General features: G+C 55.3%; 2 protein-coding genes and 1 pseudogene across 6 annotated transcripts in view; 1 reads left to right on the top strand and 2 right to left on the bottom strand.

The window, feature by feature from the left end:
* Positions 1-67, bottom strand: part of LOC102258707 — a 1983-nt pseudogene extending 1916 nt beyond the window's left edge.
* On the top strand, positions 7-19233 carry STK11 (serine/threonine kinase 11). 5 transcript variants are annotated; one of them, XM_005866691.2, is made up of 10 exons: positions 7-726; positions 8765-8848; positions 9549-9638; positions 11480-11612; positions 11688-11824; positions 12537-12664; positions 14868-14925; positions 15011-15207; positions 17346-17564; positions 18218-19233. In XM_005866691.2, the coding sequence occupies exons 1-9, from the start codon at positions 437-439 to the stop codon at positions 17546-17548; spliced, it is 1320 nt and encodes a 439-aa protein (XP_005866753.1). In that variant the 5' UTR covers positions 7-436; the 3' UTR covers positions 17549-17564; positions 18218-19233. The 5 variants fall into 5 exon arrangements, with proteins under 5 accessions (XP_005866753.1, XP_014395600.1, XP_005866754.1 ...); XM_014540114.1 differs by lacking the exon at positions 18218-19233 and adding an exon at positions 16638-16704 and having other exon boundaries at positions 17346-17434; XM_005866692.2 differs by lacking the exon at positions 18218-19233 and adding an exon at positions 16635-16704 and having other exon boundaries at positions 17346-17434.
* Positions 18728-20293, bottom strand: part of CBARP (calcium channel, voltage-dependent, beta subunit associated regulatory protein) — an 8357-nt gene continuing 6791 nt past the window's right edge. Inside the window, exon 11 of the mRNA XM_014540061.1 lies at positions 18728-20287. Within this exon, the coding sequence (XP_014395547.1) occupies positions 20014-20287 (274 nt within the window). The 3' untranslated portion in view covers positions 18728-20013. The remainder of the gene's footprint in view (positions 20288-20293) is intronic.

Raw genomic sequence — 20293 nt, 5'->3', positions numbered from 1 at the left:
TACGGGCGCGCGCCACGGCCCGCTGGTAATGGACGGCCCGGAGAAGACTTGGCTCGGCCGCGTCCATGTTTGCCGGAGGGTCTAAAGTCCCTGGAGGATGACCTAGCACTTCGCAACCCCACCGGCCTCCCCTGGGCCCCCGAGGACACGCCGGCCCGACCCGGAGCTACCAGGCCGGGTCGCATTGAAACTTGCGGCGCTGCGCACCGTTGGGTGTCCTGGCCTCGGACCATCGCTCCTCTTGAACTCACGTTTAGTACAATCGTTTCTTTTCGAAGAAGGGTTTTTCTTTTGAGTTTTGTTGACTTTTTTTTTTTTGAGAAGGGAATTCGGGGCGGGGGCGGGCGGGGGGACAAAAAGAAGGACCGCTCACCGGGGCATCCATAAAGGGGATAAAGTACTGCCGGCGGCGCGAGTCGGAGACCTTGGGTCCAGGATGGATGTGGCAGACCCGCAGCAACTGGGCATGTTTACAGAGGGCGAGCTGATGTCGGTGGGAATGGACACGTTTATCCACCGCATCGATTCCACCGAGGTCATCTACCAACCCCGCCGCAAGCGCGCCAAGCTCATTGGCAAGTACCTGATGGGGGACCTGCTGGGGGAGGGGTCCTACGGCAAAGTGAAGGAGGTGCTGGACTCGGAGACGTTGTGCAGGAGAGCGGTCAAAATCCTCAAGAAGAAGAAGTTGCGGAGGATCCCCAATGGGGAAGCCAACGTGAAGAAGTAAGTGTGGGCTTTCTGACCTGTGCAGCTTTGGATGTCCCAGGCCCGCCAGTGTCGTCCTCCTTCCTTCCTTCCTTCCCTTACTCCCTCCTTTTTCTTCCTTCCTTCCTTCCTTCTTTCCTTCCTTCCTTCCGTCCTTCCTTCCGTCCTTGAGGTGACCAGCTGTTCCTGCATCCCCTGTTCCTTCCTTCCTTCCGTCCTTCCTTCCTTCCTTCCTTGAGGTGACCAGCTGTTCCTGCATCCCCTTGCCAGAGAAAGTGTCGTTGGAAAGGTGCTTCAGTACTTTCAGGAAGTCGGGCTAGCTTGTTGTAGCTGGGTTCTGGTGCCTTTGGCTCTTAGGTGCCAGTGTCAGAGTTGTCCTCCGTAGGGGCACGTCCCTCTTTTTCTGGCTCGGCCAGCTGTCCAAAGAACTTCGGTGCCCGGTGGAGCCAGCCAGTGTTTGTTTGGCCCTGAGAGTTTCTGCCCGGAAACGGCCTTGGAGGCCATCAGTTTTTCTGCTTAGTGAGCAGCCAGTATGGTACTAGCGCCAGGCGAAATGCAATTTGTTTATCCTGTTGGAGGGGAACCCTGTAGTTGCCAAAAATAATTGTTTGCACCGGCTTATCAGTCAGCAGGGGGTACTTATCCCTTCCTGCTGGCCTGGATGTCACTAGATATCCCTGACTGCAGGCCCAGTGACCCCCAGAGGGGAATTGCTTGTGTCCTGGTGAACTTTTTACATGAATTTCTTCTGCGCAATCTGCCCCCTAGGTATCCTGGAGGTGCCCAGGTCTGCTATCAAAAGTCCCCCAAGGGCGGTGGGGGCTCTGTCTCCTTCCTCTTCTAGTTTCAGGATGGGGGGTGTCCCTCCTTATTGCTGCCGGGGGTGGAACCCTGCCCTACCCACACCCACGCCCCTCCCAGCCTCCAGATTCCCAGAAGAGGTTTATCTAACATGCCAGGCAGCAGGACTTACTGTGACCTTGGCCTGTCTGGTCCGCAAGCAGGCAAGCAGGCTGGCCAGGCCAGTCCTGTCCTGGAAGTGCCACTCACTGGGTGAGCTTTCACCTCCCTCCTTCCCACTGGCAGGAGAGCTGGGCTGTTTTCACTTGCTCTGGAACACCTGGGGGAGTGGAAAGGGGGGTGGAGTAGAGAACTGGGGTTGGACTGACAGGGCTCCTTGTTAGTGCCTGGTATTCTTTGAGCCACTTGCAAGGTGGGTGGGGCAGTGGGCAAGGTAGGTTGTGTTTTGGTGAGGCCTTTTTACAGCCCATCCTTGAAGACACTGGGAGAACGTATGGCTGGGCACCTTAGGGCCAGTTGGTCAGTTCTCTGTACCAGTCTCTCATCTGTGAGGTGGGTTGGGCAGGAGCCATGGTGTGTCCTTGGGGAGACTCAGGCCCCAAAAGCAGACGCCCTCCTGAGGGTCAAGTGAAGCCTCACTCTCAAGTTAGAAACTCCCACTGGACTGCTGGCCCTAAGTCATGTTTTCTCATTAGAAGCTTGTGGGGACAGTGTGGCCCTCAGGCAGCCAGATTGCTACTATGCAGGTTGAGGGCAGTGAGTTCCTGCATTTGGAATGCTGCCCTGGAAATGGATCTCCCTCCTGCTCTCCAGTGTTGTCCTTGTCCTCCTGGCTCCTCTTAGGCATCAAATCCCATCTGTCCTGGAACGGGCTCTGGTCTCTTCCCGCCTGGCTGAGCCCTCCGGATGGAATCGGCATTGGTCCATCGACGTGTTCTGGTGCTGGCCACTTGATGTTCTGCTGCTGTGCACCCCAGGCCCCAGCCTCTCGGGAGCAGCAGCCCGAGGTAGGAGGGGTTCCCAGAGTCCCTTCCCAGTGGCTGGGTTCCAGCACCAATTGATCTGTCTGGCTAGTCATCCACCAAGCCCACCCTGCTAGCCATAGGGGGTCTTGGTGTATGTAGATTAGGGCACTGACTGGTGGTAGCAGGGTTAGCAGGTCCCAGAAGGTCTACACTCCCCCACCATGATGGAGGGCATGTCAGGGTAGACGGGGGTCCCCCTTTTGCTAAGGTGTAATGTACCTGTGATAAGGCGCCCTTTCAGGAGATGCAGTTTCTACACGCCAAGGTTAAGTTAGAGGGCACTCGAGAGCTCCCTCATGCTCCACTAGAGACACAAATGACCAGAACCCAGCTGGAGGACCGCAGGGCGCTGGCATCCTGCTCCTGGTTTCCTGAAGGATCAGCTGAAGTCCCAAGAGTGTATGGAGACTTGTGGGCATGTAGTGTTGGGGTTGCATGGAGCTGGGTTCTGAAGTGTCTGTGGGAAGAACTGGAGGGGAAGCAGGCCAGAGTGGCCAGTGGTTGGTGGTCCTCGGCCAACCTGGCAATTAGCATAAGATGTCAGTAGCAGGCACTGAGCCAGCGCTCAATTTCATCAACTCAGGCCTGGACCTGCGTGCAGAGGTTCCCCTTTATGAGTTTTCCCTTGGAGTGCTGGGCTGGCTCAGAGCTGTCCTATCCACCTGGTTTTGCAGCTGGGATTAGAAACTGGTTTTGCAGCTGCACCTCCTTTCTTTCTTTTTTCTTTTTTAAAAATATATTTTATTGATTTTTTACAGAGAGAAAGGGAGAGGGATAAAGAGTTAGAAACATCAATGAAAGAGAAACATCGATCAGCTGCCTCCTGTACACCCCCTACTGGGGATGTGCCTGCAACCAAGGTACATGCCCTTGACCAGAATTGAATCTGGGACCCTTCAGTCCGCAGGCCGACGCTCTATCCACTGAGCCAAACTTGTTAGGGCTGCACCTCCTTTCTTGAGCCTCTGCTCTGCTGTTCCAAGTCCACAAGAGGAGATTGGGTGGGCCTACCCCATGCAGGTCTCTGGTCCTGAGGGGACAGTTGTCAGCTCCCTGGCCTGGAGAGCTGGGCTCCCTTGCTGCCAGCTAGCCCACTGCAAGGGAAAAAGGCTCCTTTGTCTGCGAGAGGTTTAATAAACTCGACTGCAGTCACTGCTCTTAGAGGAGTGTCCAGAACCTTCCAGACAAGCCTCAGTTGGATCAAAGCTTTTTTCTGAAAGAACAATGTTTGCCCAAGTGGTGGGACAGATCAGAATGCCCTTCTCTCCTTCATGGGCTTTCTCTAGGAAGGCTGCTGTGGGTCTGTACGTGTCCCCTTGCTTGTTCTTATAAAACAGCCAAGTTCAAAAAAGCATCAAGTAAAAATGAACAATTTCTTGTAATCTTTTTTTTTCTTTTTTTTGTTCTTTTTGTCTTGTAATCTTAATACTGATGTATCTTGCTCCACTTCCTTTTTTATTTGTTTTCTTACCTTATCCAAGCAAATTTTAATAAAAAATAAAATTCCCCTAAGGATCACTTTTAAACAATAAGTTGAATGTACTTGTGTTTCCAGTAGGCAGTAGAACTGCACAGATCAAGCCCAAAAGAAGGTGTCTGGGGGGGGGGGTCACCCCTGCTCCCTCTTCTTGGGTCTATATAGACAGTTCCCTACCAGGTGGGCACACTCTGGGGTGCAGGTGATGAGGAGGTCCAGCTAGGCAGGCCCTTATCAGGGCTGAGGGAAACCCCCACTACAACTGCACAGATGACTTGAGAGAATACATGTCATCAAAGAGTGGTCTTTATGTGTGTTTTTTGTTTTGTTTTCATGTTTAGAAACATGAAACAGTTTCACTCCTGCTTAGTACCAAAGTCTTGGCGTGGTCTGCCCTGCAGCCCAAGCCAGTCCACCTTTCTGTCCCACGGTGGGTCTCTGTTCATACTGGCTGAATCTGGTCCTCCCTGTGCTGTGGACGTTTCTGCTGTGTTGATGAGTTACTTTGTGCCATGTTGCGTGACAAGCTCAAGGGTATGAAGGACATATCACCAGAAATGGAGTTTCTGGATCAGAAGAAGGGTGGGTGAGTTTGATAAGCTGTGTGCAGACAACCGGTCCACCACAGCTCAGTGTCACATTACAACTTATCCTCTATTGAGTATGGTTTCTGACACGTGTCTGCTGTTTGTGTTAGGGAAGTGACAGTAAGATGTGCTTGGCCACCCAGGCTGTTTCTTTTCCCTTGGCTGGCCTGCCCCCTGTGTGGCCAGAGCCTCAGCAGAGTAGTGATGGCTCTGGGAGTAGAAGCTGGTGTCCTTGCTGGGCCTGACAAGGCTGGGACTTCCTTGCAGTGATTGGCAGGTACTTGGATCTGGATGGTAAATGGTTGTGATTTAGCGCATTGAGGACCAGAGCCTTGGACTTTGTTGGCTTTCATTCCTGTCCCGCGTGGCCTCTACAGGTCCCAGCACCTGCTGGGATGCCTGCCCTCCTCGGTATTGGGAAGGATTCCGCTGTGAGGCCACACTGGCCGGCTGCCAGAGCAACAGCAAGAGGGCACAGCCACCTGCCGAGGCTCACCTGCACCGAATGTCCTGGGGGCCTCCCTGTTTGCCTGGTCTTTCCCTGATAGAGGGGCGACTCTGAGATGCAGTGGGAGCATGAGGCACTGGGCCAAAGTCCATGTAGAATTCTGGCTCTTCGCCTGTGAGTATGTGGGGAATCATAGTCGACTTTCCCTTTATCTCACATCCACCTGTGGCTGAACTATCATTTATTTTATTTTACTTTTATTTTTGGTTTAATCCTTACCCAAGGATATTTTTTGCATTGATTTTTTTAGCAAGAGTGGGGTGGGGGAGAGAAACAGCGTGAGAGAGACACATCAATTGGTTGCCTTCCCGCACATGCCCTGACTGACCAGGAGGAGGGATCAAACCTGCAACCCAGGTATGTACCCTTGACTGGGAATTGAACCCGAGACCCTTTGGTGCGTGGGTTGACTCTAACCACTGAGAACACTGACCAGAGGCTGTCGTTTATTTTTTTTTAACAGCTTTATTGAGAGACAGTTTTTGTAGCATAAAACTCCCCTAACTAATGTGTAATTCAGTGTCATTTAGTACTTTCACAGATTGTGAAACCTTTACCACTACCTATTTCAGAACATTTCATCATCCCAAAAGAAACCCTTCCCCATTAGCAGTCACCCCCCCCCCACCCCCCCCCCCCATCCTCCCCTAGCCTCTGGCAACCACTAACCCACTTTTTGTCTCTGGTTTTGCCTGTTCTGGACAGTTCACATAAATGGAATTATATACTGTGTGGCCTTTTGTGTCTGGCTTCTCTCACTGAGTTTCATGTTTTCAAGGTCCATCCATGTTTTAGGGAGTGTCAGCACTTCACTCCTTTTTATGACTGAGTAATTAATATCCCAGTTTGTGGATGGGTCACATTCTGTTTATTTATTTTGATGGGCATTTGAGTTGTTTCCATCTAGTGTCTATTATAAATCCTGTTGCTGTGAACATTTATGTACAAGTGTTTGTGTTGAACTGCACTTTTAGTGAATTTCCCCTTATTTTATTCCTTCTCCCACTTCTGAGGGCCCTTTGCCCTGTGTTTAGAAGTGTCAGCAAAAGGACCAGGAGGTGAGGGGATCTTGCTGCCCCCCCATCCTCCCCTAGCCTCTGGCAACCACTAACCCACTTTTTGTCTCTGGTTTTGCCTGTTCTGGACAGTTCACATAAATGGAATTATATACTGTGTGGCCTTTTGTGTCTGGCTTCTCTCACTGAGTTTTGTGTTTTCAAGGTCCATCCATGTTTTTTAGGGAGTGTCAGCACTTCACTCCTTTTTATGACTGAGTAATTAATATCCCAGTTTGTGGATGGGTCACATTCTGTTTATTTATTTTGATGGGCATTTGAGTTGTTTCCATCTAGTGTCTATTATAAATCCTGTTGCTGTGAACATTTATGTACAAGTGTTTGTGTTGAACTGCACTTTTAGTGAATTTCCCCTTATTTTATTCCTTCTCCCACTTCTGAGGGCCCTTTGCCCTGTGTTTAGAAGTGTCAGCAAAAGGACCAGGAGGTGACAGTGTCCCTCTGTCAAAGCCGCCATTAGCCCTGGGCCTGCCCTGCATCCATCTGGAGGGGAGCGAGATGAGGTGGTTCTGAGCAGTGGCTGTGTCCTAGCCTTGTCTCCCTTGCCCGTTCCCGTGTGTTTCAGGCTGAGTATGGAGGTGGCTCTTCAGTTTCTCTTGTGTTCATCAGAGTCACTGAACAATCTACTTCGCTTGGGCATTGCCCACGGGCAGGTTTCCAAGGAGCAGAGGCAAGCCTTCCTGACCTGGAAGGCACCGCTTCCTCTCCATCACTTCCTACATCCTGGCTGGGCACTTGGACTTGCCTTTTTCTTTAAATATTATTCTCATTTTCTGGCCAGAGAGGCAGCTTGTAGAAGTTGACAATATAGAGACAGTGATAGAAGCTCCTCTGTGCCCTCGAGGTCACTGAGTGATGGTTTTGGTGGCTGCCACCTACATGTTATTTCTTTTGTAGGCAGCTCAAGTCATGCTAATGGCATATCTCCAGTTACCTCACCTGAGGCACCGTCCACACAAATGCTCCTGCTGCTGTGGGCACAAGGTTCCCACTTTCCCATCTCTGTGAAGCTGACTGTGTGTCAGTTCTTTCCTGGTGTGAGTCATGGGACTTACATGTTTATATGGAGTGCTTTGATCCAGTTACTGGACAAACAAATGAACAAATACTCTCCCACACTCATCCCACCTCACCCCAGTGGGTCAGCCTCATTAAGTTAAGCAGGTGGGCCTCTTTTTTTAAAGAACACACTTCATTGACATCAACAAGAGCACTGAGCTGTCTCACTGCAGAGGACAGGGTGCCATCAGCCAATTTTTGTCAGAATGTGTCCTACTCGTGAGCAGAGGGGGGCACAGTGCAGGAGATGGGCCCCAAGTGATCTCCAGATGCAGGGCTGCAGATCTATGGAGCTGATCCTCATCAGTGAGGACTTGGGGTATGCACTCCAGAGCCCCCAATTAGCAGCCAGGGTTCCCTCTCCCAATGCAGTCACATACTGTTGTGGGCTATCTGTGCCTCATTTGGAAAGGTGTTTCTGGCCCAGTCGGCGTGGCTCAGTGATTGAGCATTGACCCATGAACCAGGAGGTCACGGTTCGATTCTGTCAGGGTACATGCCTGTGTTTTGAACTCAATCCCCAGTGGAAGCTGGAGGATTGAGCCTGCAGGAGGGGGCGTGCAGGAAGCAGTTGATCATGGTTCTCTCTCATCATTGATGTTTCTATCCCTCTTTATCCCTTCCTCTCTCTGAAATCAATAAAAATATATTTGAAAAAAGGAAAAGTGTTTTTGGGCTTGGGCAGTCAGGCACGTGGAGCTCCACTGTAGGCTCCCCTACATGTGCCGAAGGGCCCATGTCCTCTGGATGTACACATGGTGGTTTTTACTTTGGGGCCTCTGTGTGGTGCTGCCATGAGTGTGCCCATGCAGGCTTCTGTGTGCATGTCTGCAGTTCTGGGTACATACCTGGAGCAGAATTGCTATGTCACCCAGTAACTTCAACCTTCTGAGGGGCTACTTACCACTTCCTGACCCCCAGTGCCTCAGCTGTGCAGGCCCCTCCTGCTCAGGCTGTTGGAGACAAGACGCATGGAAGGTCACTTGCAGAGTAGGCAGTACTGTGCACAGGGTCTGTGCCCAGCCCTTGTCACAAGCCAACGGGTGTGGTTGGTGCCACGTTGGCAGTGGCGCGTTGATGACCATTCTAGGAGGGCTGGTGGGGTTGCCCTTCTTGCAGGACTTTAGAGTGCTGGGAGAAGAAGGGAATCCTTAGGAGACAGCAAGGGGTGGGCATGGCCTAGCCTTTCTGTACGACAACCCTATCTCTAGCGATGCACCATAAGCACAGCTCTGCATACTAGGTGCTCATGCCACCCTTGCTCTGCTGTCCCTGTGTGTGGTCTCTTGTAAAACAAATTGTTCATCTTCAGTCAAAATGGGTAACAAGTGTCCTGATTGTGCTGTCCCTGTTCAGGCCCCATCCGCTGTCCCTGTGCAGACTGGCTCAGTGGAAGGGGCAGTGGCAGAGCCTCCCCGTTCTCCTGGCACCTCAGAGCTGGTGTGTCCTCTGCATGGCACCCAAGGGCAAGTTCTGCATCCCACCACACAGAGGGTTTGGCTGATGCTCTGTCCTCTCTCCAGGGAAATTCAGCTACTGCGGAGGTTGCGGCACAAAAACGTCATCCAGCTAGTGGACGTGCTTTACAATGAGGAGAAGCAGAAGATATATCCTTCGGGATTGTGGTGGGGGACCTGGGCCATGACACCTGTGTGTCTGTCTTCCCAGTTATTCCGGAACTATCTGGTGTCCTCCTGTCACTCCATGGCCCAAATGGGAGTACTGGGTCTGGAGAGAAGACGCTTCCTGGCCCAGTCTAGGTGACCCCTCATTTAGGAGCCCCGTGGCTGGCACACCCCCTACCTCTGGCATTTGGGCCTTGCCTTCTGGGGCCAGAGTGTCCTTCTGGAATACCGAGTGTCCTTGGCCTTTGCCCTTCGTTGAGGGGCACAGGCTCTCTCCAAAATGTGCGGCCCTGGCTGACTCCAGCTCCCAGAAGCAGGCTCATGAGGGCCCAGGGTCCCTCTGAGGGGTCAGTGTCCTTCCACAAGTGCCCATCACCGACTCACAGGTGCAGTGACAGGGTTCCCAGCATGTGGCTCCTCTCTGTCCATGTCTCAAGACTCCCCTCGGTAGAGACCCAGCTTAGGGGTGGAGAATTTCTGCCTGACCCTGGGCTGTCTGGCCCTGCAGCCTCCCCCCATACTCCACTCCTGACCTGAGACTAGAGGACACTTCTAGTCTTCTGTCCCAACTGCCTCTGGTCTCCCACCACCACCTTCTAGGGCCTTCTTCCCAGCTATCCCTGGGGACAGGTTCTGCCTGGGGTGGGGTCTGGGCTGGGCCGTGGTTTCCTTAGCACTGCACGTATATGGTCATGGAGTACTGTGTGTGTGGCATGCAGGAGATGCTGGACAGCGTGCCTGAGAAGCGGTTCCCTGTGTGCCAGGCTCATGGGTGAGTGTGCATGGCCAGGCCTATGGCTGCCTCTCTGTCCTGCCATATCATCCACAGGCCCTAGACCAGTGGTTCTGAACCTTCCTAATGCCGCGACCCTTTAATACAGTTCCTCATGTTGTGGTGACCCCCAATTTCATTGTTACAAATTGAACATAATTAAAGCATTGTGATTAATCACAAAAACAATATGTAATTGTATATGTGTTTTCCAATGGTCTTAGGCGACCCCCGTGAAAGGGTCGCGACCCACAGGTTGAGAACCGCAGAACCGCTGCCCTAGGGCTTCAAGGACTCAGTCCTGTGTTCCAACAACTTTTTCTGATTACCAGTGAATTGAAGGCTCAAGTGTGCTTTAAAACTCAGAGTTTGGGTAGTTTGCAGTACCCCGGGCCAGCAGCCCCTCTCTGTGCATGCTCTGCTCCAGTGTGCCTGCTCCCAAGGCTTTGAGACCTCCTGATCCTTAGGAAGCCCCTGACAGTGATCTGTACTGCCTCTGGCTGGCTAGCCCCCCTGAAGTAGCATCCCCCTTCCTTGCTGCAGGACCAGCTGGCCTGTGGCGTGAGTGGAAGAACAGTGGGGAAAGCCCAGGTCTCTGGCTCCATGGAGGACTTCAGGGGGGGCTACATGGCTATGTCTATGCCAGAGCAATTGAAGGGAGGGGGTGTTACACATCCCTTGAGCTGATGGGGACAGTAGGGAAGGGCTACCTGGCCTAGCTGGAGGGGCTCAGAGATTGCATGTCAACTAATGGACCAGGAAGTCACAGTTTGATTGCAGGTCAGGGCACATGCCTGGGTTGTGGCTCAATCCCCAGTAGGGGACGTGTGGGAGGCAGCTGATCAGTGATTCTCATCTTTAATGTTTCTATCTCCTTCTCCCTTCCTCTCTGAAGTCAATTAAAAAAAATTATATATCTATATATATAAAAGCTTAAGCAACCATTATGACCAAACGACTGGAATGACCAGTTGACCAGTCACTATGACACACACTGACCACCAGGGGGCCGATGCTTAATGCAGGAGCTGCCCCCTGGTGGTCAGTGCGCTTCCACAGCCAACCTCCCTCGGCCGGCCAACTGCTCGTGGTCCCTCCCCCTGGCCAGTCTGCCCCCATCGGCCCCTCGTGCTAAACCATTCATAGACTACCTGCTTTTGGGTCAGGGTTTACTACATAGTAGAGCAGCTCCCTCACTGTGATCTATTGAAAGTCAGCCCTTGACACAAGGGTTTGTCCTGCTCCTGTCCTCGCCCTTCCCCGGGGGCCACCTGCCTGCCACGGTGGCGGCGAGGGAAGGGGGAGGCGGGGAACCTCGCTGTGGCATGGTGCCAACAGTGGCTTCGGCATCTGTTCCTTCCACACCTGGCCCGGCGACCATCTCCTTCTCTCCCGACTCCACCGGGGCCTTTGGGCCCTGGGCTGGGACTGGGACCCAGGGGTGGATGGCAGCAGATGTGGCCCCTTTCCCAGGGGGGCTGAGAGCTGGCTCCAAGGGAGCTGGTGGCCAACCTCCCGCGGTCCGTCCGTCCCCCCCCCCTCGGTGCATGAATTCGTGCACTGGGCCTCTAGTATATATATCAAAGGAAGGGTTGTCTGATTGAGAGAGGGAGGTGGGAAGCCTGGGAAGAGCCCTTCTGTGCCCTCCCCAGGTGCCTTGGGTAGGAGTGACTATAGCCCTCGGGGGCCTAGCAGTGGCTCAGCCCTACCTGAGAGCCATGTTTCCCTGAGGGGCCTCCTGAACTGTCATTTCTCTGTTTGCTCACCCTGGTGGCTCCCGAGCTTTTGCCTCCTGTTTTCGGTTTTGCTGGGTGACCCCAGGAGGCCATTGTGTCCTGTAGGTATTTCTGCCAGTTGGTGGATGGCCTGGAGTACCTGCACAGCCAGGGCATTGTGCATAAGGACATCAAGCCGGGCAACCTGCTGCTCACCACCAGTGGCACACTCAAGATCTCTGACCTGGGTGTGGCCGAGGTAGGACCCCAGGACCAGGGTGAGGGCCGGGTGCTCCCCGGGACCACTTCCTGAGGCCGCCTGGCTCTGTCACAGGCCCTGCACCCTTTCGCTGAGGATGACACATGCAGGACGAGCCAGGGTTCCCCAGCATTCCAGCCGCCTGAGATTGCCAATGGCTTGGACACCTTCTCCGGCTTTAAGGTGGACATCTGGTCGGCTGGGGTTACACTGTAAGTGCCTGTGGGCTATGGGCCCCCTTTTTCGCCCACCCTTGCTTTGGCTATGGGCTTCTGGAACCAGCCCCTGTGGGTGGGAATGAGGGCTGCGTTCCCTTCAGTTATCAAGGGCCCCGTTTGTCTTTATTCCCACGGGTTGACAACTGGCCACGCTCATCTTGTGGGTGCCTTATGTCCTGATGCTTTATACTGCGAGTTTTCAGACATGGCAAGTTGAAAGTGTTGCTTGGCCAACCGCTATGTGCTCTCCCCCACTCCCACCCCCCATTCTGCCGCTTTGGTCTGCTGGCCTGATGGGGCATGTCCCTGAGCACTTTGGAATAACAGTGCTGATTGGCCTATCAGAGTTCTCTGGGACCCTGTTCACTCTTGAAGTGGCACTCATGCTGCAGATGATTGGGCATCGCCCCCCATCGACAACCTCCCATCCGTCTGTGCCATAGGGCAGCCGCCAGCTGGGCGTTTGTATTTCATTGAGAGAGCATTCACATACCATGTGACCCACACTGTAAAGTGTACAATCCAGCAGTTTCCAGTATTTTCAGTGGTGCAGCCACCACCCTTTATTCCAGATAATTCCTGCCCCCCAATATTGGGCCCTATATGTGGGGGTGGTTTGAGGTTCCTGTGCCAGGCAGGTTTCGGGCCAGAGCTGCAGGACAAGCCCCAACTGACTGGGCCTCTGTCCTTCCGCTCGGGGGCGAAGATACAACATCACAACAGGCCTGTACCCCTTCGAGGGGGACAACATCTACAAGTTGTTTGAGAACATCGGGAAGGGGGACTACACGATCCCAGGCGACTGCGGCCCTCCACTCTCGGACCTGCTGAAAGGTGAGGCCCTCAGGATGGAGACCAACCACGGGCCCTGGGTGGGGCAGGTCTGTCGAGGGTGGGTAGGAGCACACTTCTCCGTGAAGCATGGAGGGCGTGAGGTATGGAGAATGGCTGTGTCTAGGAAGGCTGACCCCCTGGAAGCTGAGCCTTGTGCTCCACTGCCTGCTCTGACTCCTACCCCCAACCCCCAACCCCAAGGAAATAGTGCCTGCTGGGTCACACTGTCCTCCTGCATTTCCCAGTCAGTGCAGCAGGTGGCGCTGTGAGTCCACACAGTGCTGGCAGGTTGAGGACAGGTAGGGAGCCCTAGTTGGCAGCCTGAGGCTGGCGGTTAGTGAGTTTGGATGAGACAGTTTATGAAGATGTTGCACACCCAGCACATGGCTAGTGTGTAAGATGCATCAGTGCAGTGCCATCTCAGGTTCTCTTTCTGCCTTTAGTCTTTATGCTCTGGTGTGTGACTGACCTTATACCCTCTCCTCATTGGATGTTCAGTCAATATCTAGACTTTGCATAAGGCACAGCTGGAAAGGTCAAGTCATGTTCCCAAGCTGCCCCAAATATACTTCAGTTTCCTAGTAACTGAGTCAAGCTGGTTCTTACATATAAGTTCATTTAGTACATCGAAGGTGGAATTGGGCTCCCGGTGCTGAGCAGAGGCCTGGCCTGCCACCCCAGGACTTTGAGGAAGATGGCTGGCTCTGGGGATGCAGCGTGGATTATTCTTGGAACAGGGAAGGAGCAAGTAGTTAGGAAGCAGCCCTCCTGTTTCCATTGCTGGCTTAAAAGGGCCCCTAGGTCGAGTTTGGCCTGGCCTTTTCCCTCTCCTTTGCCCTCTGAACACTCCCAAGTGCCCACAGGCTCCTATAGCCCTTTGTGGGATGGTTATGGAGTTAGCACCCCATCCTCAGGTGGACCCAGAGCTTGGCCCTCGACCTCCCCCCACAACACAAGGCTTTTCTGTCCCTGGTGGTTTCAGCTCTGCTAAGGGTCAGATGTTGTGGACTCACCTTCCCTGGATAGGCGTCAGTCAGTTTGGTGTTTTCTCTACATGTACTCGTGTTCCGTGTGCCCGTTGTACCCTTGTTGATACCTGAAATGGCCCCGTGTGGGGTGATGACATGGCAGAGGACATCCCTGTCCCCAGATGCCGGCAGGGTAGCTCCATCCCTTCTCTTCTCTGTTGGCTGGGGCACGTGGGCAGTGCCTCCCCCAGCGCTGCCCATCAGCTGGGGTAGGTGGGAGGTGTCCCTGTGAGTTCTAGAGCCACCCTGGCCCTGAGTTCAAGTGTCTCAGAACCCCCAGGCATGATGGGAAGGGACATTGCTGGCAGTTGTGCCCAGGTGTGGAGAGCTCGGGCAGGGACAGGGGAAGCAGACACTGGTGGGAGCCTCGCAGCTGGCTACCACCATGATTTCTCCTCTTCCTCCCCACATCACTCAGACTTTCAATTCTGAGCCTCAGCTTCCAAAATTGCTGCTGTTTCCTGAGTACAAAGTTGCCCTCCCTTGGGTGGTGTTCACAGCTTAACGCTGCGCCCCATCACCTCCTCTGCATCTTGTTCAGGAGGCATGACTGTCCTCCCACTGGGAAGGGAGCCGGAGACACAGGGAGTGAGGGGTGGGAGCAGCAGAAACCGAAGGCTCTGGTGTCTCCTGCGGCTTGAGGATGATGCTGCCACTCTGGTGGTGGGCCTGGGGCCAGTGTTGCCCTTTCCACGTAATTTTCCTGGTGTGGGACCTGCCCCAGGAGCACGAACACCCACGATGTGTTGTCCTTGCTACCCTCTCAGGGCTCATGGGCTCCTGGCTGGAATTGTGGGTCACCGGATTTGATGGCTTTTGATGGCTGGCTGCTGATGGGGGGCTTCCATTGCTTCCTCATTCCCAAGTGTGTGGACAACAGGTCCAACACCTGTGGACTGGGGCCACAGCCTATCTGGCCTGCTCTGGTCTTGTTTTGGAAAGCAGTTTCCCATCCTTGTCTTTCCAGCCATGCTGCTTATGGTTTTGCGGTTTTCCACAGGTGGCCACATGGGGCCTTGGTGCCGGGATTGCTCTTTGTGTCCTCATAGGACAGGGCCCTGGATTTTCGAGTGCCATGTCCCCACAGTTACAGGCCCAGCACTACTAGAGCACCAGGTGGGCGGGGTAGAGCTGGGCAGGGGCCCATGCTGACTCCCCCGTGGTCCCCTCCTCAGGGATGCTGGAATATGAGCCAGCCAAGAGGTTTTCCATACAACAGATCAGGCAGCACAGGTGAGTGTCCTCAGGTGTCTGGCTGGGCGGGGCCCTCATGGGGATCTGGGTGCTCCAGGCTGTCCTGATGTGCTTGCTTCCATAGCTGGTTCCGGAAGAAGCACCCGCTGGCTGAGGAGCTGGTGCCCATCCCACCAAGCTCGGACTGCAAGGACCGGTGGCGTGGCATGACTGTGGTGCCCTACCTGGAGGACCTTCACGGCTGCGCTGACGATGAGGGGGAGGAGGACCTCTTTGACATCGAGGACGACATCATCTATACTCAGGACTTCACGGTGCCTGGTGAGTCTGGCAGTTGCAGTGGCTCTCAGCCCAACCTGGATGTCCCCAATGTCCCCAAGCCCTCAGGGCAGGTCCATCTACACCAGTGCAGACCCCAAGGGCCTGCTGGGGCTCACAGACAGCCATGGAAGCAGGTGGGGATCCAGAGGGAAGAGGCTGCCCAGGCTCTCTCTGCAGTAGTTCTACAGACTGCACACCATGTCCTGCCGAGCGATGGGGGAGGCCTCTGACAGCCCTGAGGGTCTAGTGGCCCTCCTGGCCGTGACACCAACCCTGACCAGTGGCCTTGCTTCCCCAGGTGGCGAGGAGGCGTCTGAGGCAGGGCTTAGAGAGGAGCGAGGCACCCAGCAGAGCCAGTACACAGACCTTTCTGCAGAGGAAGCTGAGGCCGGGGGCACACAGGAGCTCGAGGAGGAGCTCCATGCTTTAGCATAGCCACCCTGCCTACCTGGGCTGTAGGGGCCAAGCTGTGCGCCCTCCACGAGCCCTCACTGACCCTGTCCGGGTGTCAGGAAGCCTGGGCAGCTGTCCCTATTGCCAGATGTGTCCCCTCGCAGCATTCATAGTTCTGTTCTGTTTCGGGGCTGGTTTTGTAGGCCCCATCATAAAGGTTTGCCCAACGCTTATGTGTGGGTGATGCTTGTCTCCCTCCCTGACTCGTCAGCTGTGTGGTAGGTTTTTATTGTAGAGAGAACCATTATGCAGCAATAGCCTGTGAGGTGGGTGGGGCCTCAGGAGCTATGTCCTTGGCAGAGCTGGGCAGGGTCCAGGAGTCCTGCTGTCCTGGGGTCTGTGGCCACAGGGTCAGCTTGGGGCTGGTGCCCATGGGGCCCCGAGTCACTGTGGCTTTGGCTTAGCCATTTCCCTGTAGGGACCTTGTCCTGGGAGACCTGGCTACATTCCAGTCCTGGATCTGAGGCCTCCTGGAGCCTCTGTCCCCTTCACAGAACAGGAGCAAGGTGTCCTGCATCTCAGGGACACGGGCCCAAGACAGGTGACAAGTACCCAGGTGTCACCCTCACCAACAGGCAGCCTATTGTCCTAGCAAGGCTGAGTGAAGATCCTGAGAGGTCCCCAGATCCGGCTCCCAAGTACCCTTTGGGCCAGTGTGAGAGGCCAGAGTGGCCTTTCCCGGTGGGGATCCCCAGCCTGGGAATGTCCTCCATGCCAGAAGTGGGACAGTCCATTTCCGAAGTTGAGCATCCACTTCTCCCTGACCTGCTTATGGAGACCCCTCCCACTCTGGTCCTAGTCGGTTGGTCAACCTCAGAGGCTCTCATCTGTCCCCACCATGGGGGTCCTGCCGTCTACCCTGGGAGCTGGGCCTTGGGTCTGGTCAGTTGCTGCCGGCACAGTGCCTCGAGGGTGAGTGGGGCAGGTCTCAGATGCTGTGCTGATGGCTGAGACCCCCTACGTACTCTGTCTAGTAGGATCCTGTGAGCAGGGATGAGCTCTGACCTGGGCACACACGAGTGGGTGTGGCAAGTTCCTGAAGCCGTGAGTCGGGCCCTGGACACCCTGGGCAGAGAGGGGGCTGTGTTGGAGAGGAGATGGGGGCTCCAGGCAGCTGAGGGCAGTTTCCCACCGATGTCGCAGGAGGGCAGGCCTCAGGCAGCAAGCCAGGTTTTGGTGTGCACTGAATGAGCTTCCTGGGCCCCTCCGTGCATGCTCTCCTCTCCTCTGCCTCAGTGAGCACAGGAGTGCAAGTGAGCATGAAGCCCTAGGCCAGTGATGGCCGCCAGGATGCTCTGAGGGTGAGGGTGGGGTCATATCATGGTAGGTCCCTGGCACCGATCCCTTCATCCCAGTGGCCTGTTCTGGGAGAGACACACCCAGCCTGAGCCCTGCCCCTCCCAAGTCCCACAGGGCAGCCCAGCAAGGTGTGGCCTACAAACAGGTAAGGGCTGAGGCCCTCACCTGTACAGGTCCCAGGACCTTGGTCCTTCACCGACTGTCTGAGTCTTGCCCTGGCCGGCTAGCCAGCTTTCCCTCTACCTGGGTGAGAGCCCCTGCAGGCAGGACAGTGGGGTCATGTGGGGTAGGGGGACAGGATACAGGGCGTCCCCAATTGTGGACGGGGTGGGGAGGGGTGTGTGTCTTGGGTCCCCATCAGCCCACACTTGCCCTCTCCCTCCTAGGACAAGTCCCAGAAGAGGAGGCCAGTCAGAACGGACAGAGTCGGGGCCTGCCCAAGAACATGTGCATGAATGGCACCGATTCAGTGCAGCTAAGCACCAGATCGAGGGCAGAGCGCCGGGCCAGTGCCGCCTCCAACCCTGCCCGCAAAGCCTGTTCTGCTAGCGGCAAGATCCGTGGGCTGTCAGCCTGCAAGCAGCAGTGAGGGCGGTCGGCCATAGGTGGGCCACAGCAGGGATGGCGGGAGTGGGCGGAAGTGAGCATTGCCCAAACTTAGCCAAATCATCCTCATGGACATTGCTGACCATGGCCAGTTCTGCCCTTCGAAATCCTGTCAGTCTGTGATCACTGCCACCAGGGTCGGGGGCAGAGGTCACTCAAGAGGTGGAGCCCCTGTGTAGGAGGGAAGCTGGGGGTCGGGTGGGGAGCTTGCCCTGCCCGTGTCCCAGGCTGTTCCTAGGATAGTGGTGCTGGGAGTGGCTGGGGTCTAGCTGAGACTGTAATCCTAGTCTCTGCTCCCTCCTCGTATCTCTGGCTGCCCTAGTCCAGGAAGTGGGGATTAGGCCCCAGAGGTGGTAGAGACCCTGTCACCTGCTCAGGATGTGGGCAGTGGTGTATGGGCCTGAGGCAGCAGCTGCCCCTGCCCAGCCACAGGGCCTCTAAGGGCCCTGCTGAACCCCAGTGAGCAATGAGTGACTAAAAGGGTGACCCCTCGAGTCAGCAAAGCTTTTCCTGGCCTCCAGATGTCTGACAGCCCCGTGGGACTGGGCCTCAGTTTTCCTGCCCTACCAGTGTGCCTCGGGGTGGGGATGCCCCTGGGGATGCAGAGTGCATTTGCTGACCTGGGATTGATACACCTTCCGTCCCTCTGCAGCCCGTCTCGGAGAGCCCTGGCCGAGTGCTATGGCCCAGGTCCTCTTCAGTCTTCCCAACGACTGCTGGCTCACCGCTGACCGCACAGGAAGGCCACCGCCACACCCTTCGTACTGACTGCCCCTCAGGAAGCTGGGGGGGAAGTTCTGGAGGGCTGTTGCTGGGGACAGCAGAGACTGGGGTCTGTTCCCCCTCCCCCATCGTGGGCAGTGGATACAACCTCCTGTTAACTTTGCAATCCTGTGCTAGGCCCCTTTCCTGGCCAAGGGAGGGTGAGGCCAGGCCATGGGCCCTGCACAGACCTCGCCGTGCACTTTACGTTTAGACTACTGGTTCTCACCGACTTTTCTTTACTTTGCTACATGTTAGCACCTCCCATACCTAGTCATGTGTTCAAACAAACTGCAGCCCATCAGGGGTGAACGGGCCTGCCCACCGAGACGCATGCCCAGTGCCCGTGGGAGCCAGGTGGCTGCCTTTTGGTTGTTTGGTTGGTTCCTTTTTTTTTTTCTTTTTTTTTTTAAGAAAAAATAAAACAGGTCAATTTGAGCTGTGGTTGTGAGGGGTGTTTGGGAATTGTCGGGTGGCAGGACGTGCTATCAGGTGGGTTATCTGAGTCTGTACCTGGGGCCCCCTATGGACCCTAGAGTGCATGGGCTGGCCTCGTCTTCAGGTCTTGCTGACAGCCTGGGGGCCTGCCTTTGGCCACACTGGCCCTCTATGCTCTCCAAAGCTCAACACACCCTTTGGCTTAGCTCCTGGGCCTACAGCTCCACAGTGCAGGGCCAAGTGTGACTGCAGGACCCTGACCCTTTCCCCCAATGCCTCTGAACCTAGATTCCCAGAGAAAACCCAGAGCAAGCAAGAGTATGCAGTAAATATTTATAATCAACCATTAAAACAACAAGAAATTCCATCACTGTATGGTACACAGACTGCAGGAAGCTTTGAGGGATGGGGCGGGGTGGCTCAGCTGCCCCATCTTTTGGCAATAAATAAAGCTTGGGAAACTTGAAATCTTGGCCGATTGGGTTTTGTGTAAGTCTCAAAACACTAATGAGTCTTGGGGCTCTTTGGATGTGTGGCTGTGGGGCTGGCAGGCCACTCACATGGGGAGGGCAGTTGCAGACCCCAGAGGAGGGCAGAGGGAGGAGTCTTCCAGGGCTGGGGCAGCAGCAGCGGTGGGCGTGGTTATTGCTTGGAGGAGGCTTGGACTGCAGTGAACTCAGGGAACTCACGCCCCAGTGAGGTAACGGCTTTGGGGAATTGGCAGCCATGCCAGTGCACTCTTCACCCATCCTCAGCAACCTGAAGTCCATGTTCCAGCGGGCTTGACGCATGCGCCCTGGCATGGACTCTGCAACTGCACACCAAATATGCCTAGAAGCTCAGTTGGCCCTGGGAGGGGCGCTCTGCACATGCGCCTTACACAGTCCAGCTGCACTGTCCCTCTTGGATGCAGGTAAGACCTATCCTTCCAACGAAAGCCCCAACCACCATCCAGAGGCTATACTGGGGTAAGGACGTGTGAATGTTCCTCAGGAGCACAGATTAGAATACGCCTGGCTCCCTCCAGATAAGCCAGGGTGCTTGTGCCTTGGTATGACGCGGGAACCAGCTTAGTGACTGGAGAGAGCTGTGCACAGGCGCACTGCGGCAGCGTGGAGCCAGGGGCAGTACGCTTGTGCCTTAGAACCCGTGGTCTCAGCGCACACGCATCAGTTCCTCACGCCACTGGTAGGACTGGCTGTAGAGGCCTTGTGCACGCAATAGGAAATGGAAAATGGGGCAAGGGGCTTAGGCTGGACTGTGGTCCGGGGACGTGGGTGCTGCGGTGGCAGTGGCCAGCGTGGGGGCTGCGGCAATGGGCTGGGTGAGGTGTGGCAATAAGAGTCTGTCCTCGAGGCCAGTTGCCAGCTTGTCCAGCAGTGCCCCTGAGGGTCGGGCACACAGGCCTGATCCTGGGCACCCGCCGCCAGGCTCCTCTTCGATGGCAGGGATGGTGGGCGCCGGAGGGCCGGCTGGGTCTTCACCTGTACGGCTGTCGGTTGGGCAGTCGACGCTGTCCCCACGGCGC

The sequence above is a fragment of the Myotis brandtii genome, unplaced genomic scaffold (genome assembly GCF_000412655.1).
Source record: "Myotis brandtii unplaced genomic scaffold, ASM41265v1 scaffold236, whole genome shotgun sequence".
Taxonomy (NCBI): Eukaryota; Metazoa; Chordata; class Mammalia; order Chiroptera; family Vespertilionidae; genus Myotis; species Myotis brandtii.
This window is presented reverse-complemented; position numbering and strand designations above follow the sequence as displayed.